Source organism: Stegodyphus dumicola, chromosome X2, assembly GCF_044657685.1.
Source record: "Stegodyphus dumicola isolate Sdum_Otavi_A_Nest chromosome X2, ASM4465768v1".
NCBI lineage: Eukaryota > Metazoa > Arthropoda > Arachnida > Araneae > Eresidae > Stegodyphus > Stegodyphus dumicola.
Window position 1 is genome coordinate 19,346,289 of NC_140781.1, and position 6,000 is coordinate 19,352,288.

Genomic DNA, 6,000 nt, shown 5'->3' on the forward strand with positions numbered 1-6,000 from the left:
TATGCTTTGCGATAATATGTAATCAACCATTTTAAAAAGTGATAAATTTTTCTTGTTTTAGGTTTGGTTTATTTGATTATGGCAGAAACTCGAGGTCTATCTGCCTAAAGATAAGGATGCCTTCGTAGAGGACTTTAAGGGACAAAATGTTTTTACCAATGTTTTTACCAATATCCTGTGTAAGACTAAAGCTTTTGAGTACACTGCAGTTTCCTCTTATTCTGTTCCACTTCTGTTGAAACAGCTAAGAAGCACCTAGGCTCGAGTAAGAAAATATCCATAGAATTTCTGAATATTATATCTAAAAAATATGTACTTCTTTCATTTCGAAAATGAATTCATAATGACAAATTGACCTAAACAACCTATCAAATGAACTACTGCATGACGATTTCTTCAATTCAATATAGTATTTAAATGCTAATGCTTTACGTTCTATGGTAGAGAATCAGAAAATAAAGGTTTTCCTTTCTTTCTCACCTTTTTACCAACCAGCTGTTAAATGTTTCTTTGTGTTCAGTATGAATGCTAATATTTTAGGTATTGCTTTTTCCACGGATTTTGAGTTTACTTTTCTACAAATGGCAAAAACTGCATAGCGGCTTATGCATGATGTTTTCATATCTGGCATCTAGAAGGTTATTAGCATATCGTGATGCGTATAAAGTTTCATCACGTTTCGAGCAAAACTAGACGTCATTTATAAAAGTTTCATGTACATATCCTACAGTTGTCGTTTTTCCATACTGTTTCTAAACTTTGCTTTCTCTTTTTTCGCCTTAATGCCATCTTTACGCGGCATATTGGGATATACTATCTAGATCCTCATAAGATCTGATATGCTAATACCTTCAGAAGAATTTGTTTTTTACAGTTTAACAGTTTTAAGTTTTTAACAGTCGATGTGTACAATTTCCTTTATTTATATTTGGCAGAAATTTTGTGAATGTATTTTTTTATTTACATAAGATCTAGTTCGAGATTTTTTATTAGTAATTCATTGTCATTGACTCAGTAAAAGATTAAGCTTTGCCTCGAACACTAATTGAGTGCGCCTTTTTAACGAATTTGGAGGCTACTTTGCAATAGTTTTTGAGTTCCTTTCTGAAATCCTTTATAACATCTGCCTTAGCCAAGCTTTATACCTCAGCCATACTTTATAACTCTTAATGGATGATCGCTTTCGATACCTAATGAAACCTGCATTAACCACTTAAATTCAAATAAATATAGCGAAGTAAAATCAATAGCAAATATTTATAAAACCGCAATTTTAGACAAACTGAAAGATGAAGTAAATTCAACAACTGGGTAACGTAGCTGTAAGATAAACAAGTGTAGTTGATTGTAATATGTTTTGAAACGTAGAAACTTAATTGAAACTTAAAAAATTGGAGTGAATGCTGCTAATGATTTTAATAATAAAACCCTCATTAAAATATAAGCCTTTACAATTTGAGTCCAGTGCAAAATACCTTGCTTCTCGATATAAATAAATAAACGTCATCGCGTCGCGTGTCGTAGCGTCCTCCGACATAAAGTGTAAAAAGCGCTGCCGCATCGCTTAAATATTTTCTACAATGGTGTTTTTCAAGAGCTTTGGAACCCTGCTGGTCAATAGAAGTATAAGTTTCTACTAATTCAACAACTTTTATAATTCAAATCCAAATCTATTATCCAACAGACCGGAGCGCTAACTAAACACTCGTGTCGGTCGATCAGGCTGTTAGTGCAATCAATTACAGCTTGACCTTTACTTAATCTTATTTATTTTTACCTGGTGTCTAACATAATTTTGAAATGTGTTGAATACAAAGCAAAATTAGGTAGGATTGGAAAAATTGTTAAATTATATTACCAAAATATATATAAAAAAAACCTTACAAGGTAATAAATGGAATTCACGTTTTCGGTATTATAATCTGACATCGTGCTTCATTAATGCTTGTATACCTCTAGGCCCCAATATTTGTTGCTTTTCAAATGAACGTATGGTGCTGAGTTTCTGACAAATTTACTAAAGGTTTTCGATTGTTGGTAATGTTTAAAATTTTTAATGATATTATCAATGAAAAAAAACTAGAATTGTATTTCGTAAAACATGCATGCAGAAAATATTGAATAATCTTTATATGTAAATTCTTGTATTAGCTGATTTTAAATTTTAAGCATGTATACAAAATTCATCCTAAATAATCATTTTTTACGCTGAAAAATATTATTATATTTATCTCCTAGACTCTAACAAATGAAAGAAATATATTTCGTTGCAATTAGAGAAATATTAAATGCGAAGATAATGGACTGTTAGCAGTCTTCTTAGGTATTCAGCGGAAAGTAAATAATTAGGAAATATAGTAGGCATTTCTTAAAAATAAATATGAAGAAAAACGTTTTTTGCAAATCCTCAAAATAAATCTTTTTTTAAAAATTTTTGTGAGCCAAAATTTTTGCATCTCAAGCCTTATATGAGTGTCTCCTTTAAAATATAAGTATTCGTATTGCGAAATCAATAAATACGATATTTTGATCGGTGCGTTTAACATTCCTATGACTTAATGAAAAATACATGCGAGCCGCTCTAAAGTCCATAATTTCTCCTGTGTCCTTTTGATGCTTCATAACATTCATAATTCTACTTCTATTTTTAAACAATAATTTACAACGAGAAGCTTTATCTATCTGTTGCTGAAACAATATCCACTCCGAATTTTAACATTTTCCGTTCCATAAAGCACATCTAAAGGACATATAAGTGAGAATGACAGTAAATTAAAACTTAGAATAATCGTAAGTTAAATTAAAATGAACTAATCGTAAGTTAAATTAAAATTAACTTTTTACTTAATTTCGGTTCTCAGAAATAAAACAGTAAATAATCTTTTATAAATTGAATAAAGCATAACCGAGGTTCTGCACTTTTTATGTAGAGGTGGTTGCGCGGTGTACATATTTTTCTTACAATTTCTGTACAAAGGCATATTTTACAAAACAATTCTGTCACTTTTTCGATAGTAAATCATCTACCTATCCTTATCTTTAAAGCTGCACTTAAGGTTTCAGATTAGTATCTTAAAAATTCTGTTCAATGATAATCTTTTCCATGTTTGAATTAATATTTAGAAAATTTGCATTCTATTTGAGAGATTCCTTTACCTTTTCAGTGTCCAAATTCCGAGCTTATACATCCTTAATTACTGGTAGATCTGTGTGAAGCTTTAAACCTACAATAAGGCTAGGTATTTCCAAAGAATTTTGGTAGCTTTCTTCATGTGAAATGTAAGAATCATCTACTTTCAAAATGTGCTCCAAAAAAGGAAAGCTCTATGTGATGATAGACCATAATCAGCGTTGATTTATCCAAGTTTAATTCTTTTAAAATAGTTCCTTCTTAGAAATGATCGACGTTTTCCTGGTATTCGTAACACAATGATAATTTTTATTTTATACTAAGTGCAAATATTCAATAAAGGCAAGAATCCACGGTAAGGTTAGTGCATTTTTAAAGTAGCAACTCTTAACACTACTAAAAGATTTAAACGTGCAGGAGGCTAGATAAATTACATGCTGAGAGCGCCACTGTTTGCGGCAATAGCTGGCTTGACCTATTGCTGTAGGCAAGAAAGGAAACGAGGCCATGCGCATCGTTTCAAACAATGCTGAACTTTTACTTTCGAAATTTTCTCCTCAACAATTCCCTCTAGTGAGTAATGTTTATAAACTTAACTCTGCGCCGAGTGTCCATCATATTTCAAAAATGAATGCTTGCAACAATTCTGAAATCGTATAGTAAGATTTTGCTGCAGTTTTTGTATCCAAATACGGTAAAAACTTGGAAACCAGAATTCAATAAATGAAATTTAATTATGGTCCGCTTTTAAATAGCTGGAATTTAAGCCAGTTCTTTTCATTTTATCACTTCTCGATATAAACGACTTTTTATCAACAGAATTCAATAAATGAAATTTAATGATGGTCCGCTTTTAAATAGCTGGAATTTAATCCAGTTCTTTTTCATTTTATCGCTTCTGGATATAAACGCCTTTTTATCAACAGAATGCAAAGTGATTCGTGTTTATCTCTTTATGGCTGTCATATATTCGTTCCTTTTTTATGTGGTATCATGCTCCTTGTCTGTTTAATCGTCAAACGATTGTCAAAGGATGGATGTCGTATCAGCCTCAATTAATCTAATTCTTTCGTTGCAGCTTTGTCTATGTATTAGAAAGAAGTTCACGGTATCTAATTTTCTTTAAATGTAAAAAAGAAGCAATAATCTCGAGATATTTATGAAAGATTACAGTGAAAAGAAAATTCCGTGAATTCTTCCCAGAAAAGTTTTAATCTGCTACTTTTCGCCTTAGGATTCTTGATGTATACACTTTTTACTTTTCATCCATTCAAGTTTTATTATTACAGCTGTGTTTACATCTCTTCGAGGAACGAATTCTCACATCGATTTAAGTTATAAAAATAAAATGTTTGATAGCCATTGAATGCTGCTAGAGTTAATCGAATGATTCCAAGATGTACGGCACTTTATTTATGTATTTATTGTTAACTTTTTTAAAGAAGAAATATAAATATTAACTCTTTCTTTGATATAAAGTGATTGGCAGTATTTAATGAAATTATCATTATTAGACTTAAGCTTCAGCACTGAATTGTTTATCAAATGTTGAATTACTAAATGAGAATCCCAATACCTGATCAGTTGCTTCGTGAATTTGAGATAGGTCAAATGGTGTTTGCTTATATGTTATATATACACTTTTTAAAAAAATTATTTTAATTAAAGACAAGAAGGAGGTAATTTTTAAATGTTATGTGCTGCATCGCACGCAGATACTATGCTCTGTTATTAATTTGTTTCCGTAGGAACCGGATGAATGCTACGCCTGAATTAATTTATTTGCTCTAAAATGCCTATTATGCATCTTGGTTATGAATATTTTTTTCATAAATCAAATAAATTAGAAGCTTTCGGTATAGTATCTCTAGATTAAACCTGTAAATTTTGTCCCTCAATTTATTTCTGCATAGAATAAATAGCTATACACGCATTAGGTCATTGTCGCCTGTAAAATAGATGCACTATACGAGTTCCAAGATATTTATTCTCATGAAAGCATATCTATATAATATAACCTCGAAATACAATATTTATAATACAAATATTGACTCACTTGTTCCCATGTTATGTGACATCCCATAGCAAACATTACAGCTACGAGGAGGACCACCAGTAGAATGTCATGTGCAGTTTTGAGGACGGGCACCTGCCCGATCTCCACTGTGTTGTTACCAGTGCTGTTCAGGTTAACGTTCTCCATCTCAAGTTCTGCGGCCGTTACAACTCCGAGTAGCGCTTTTATGCGAGAGTTCACTTGCGCAACTGTTGCTCCGTGAAATCCCGTGTCCGGTGTCTGTTCTCCAATCAAAAAGCGGTTGACGGCGTCTGTTTATCGCGCTAGTTTGAACTTGTGAAGAAAGTTGTATTCTTAGCTCACTTATGTGTAAATAAATAGTATTTAGTTCACTTTTGAGTAAATAAATAGTGCTATACGAATAATGTCTTATTAAATAATTTATAGTTATAGTTATAGTTAATTTATAGTCTGAAACAGAAAATTAAGTGTTACGTGTCTTTTTTAAAGAACCAAATCTCCGTATATGTGAGATGAAAAATTTAGTACAAATCAGTGTTTGTATACAATTACGAAAGTAGGGTAGTAGGTACAAATGTTATCGCCTTTTAGTGTCTTTAGTTATAAAAGCAGTAAAATCACTGATGGGAAAAGGAACCGTGTTTTCTTTTCTTATCATTTATTTGATATGAAAAATGGAAACATGAGCATTTGAAGACATAGAAATGGCTTTTGTTTTTAATTACACATTTAACCGGACCTTCCCACCAACTGCAGAGGCCATTGAATGCCGTAACTGTCGTATGTCTGATCTTTATGATAATTTTACGAACTAATGATGCTTGAATTTCTC

The 6,000-nt window shown here is 31.6% G+C and overlaps 1 protein-coding gene across 2 annotated transcripts in view; it reads right to left on the reverse strand.

Moving 5' to 3' along the window:
* LOC118198297 (ileal sodium/bile acid cotransporter-like) overlaps nt 1-5,361 on the reverse strand; it is a 114,652-nt gene extending 109,291 nt beyond the window's left edge. The window contains exon 1 of one of the 2 annotated variants that reach the window (XM_085809826.1): nt 5,187-5,361. In XM_085809826.1, the coding sequence (XP_085665952.1) occupies nt 5,187-5,333 (147 nt within the window). In that variant the 5' untranslated portion in view covers nt 5,334-5,361. The remainder of the gene's footprint in view (nt 1-5,186) is intronic. The other variant, XM_035369943.2, reaches the window with a different exon arrangement.
* Between the last annotated feature and the right edge of the window lie 639 nt (nt 5,362-6,000).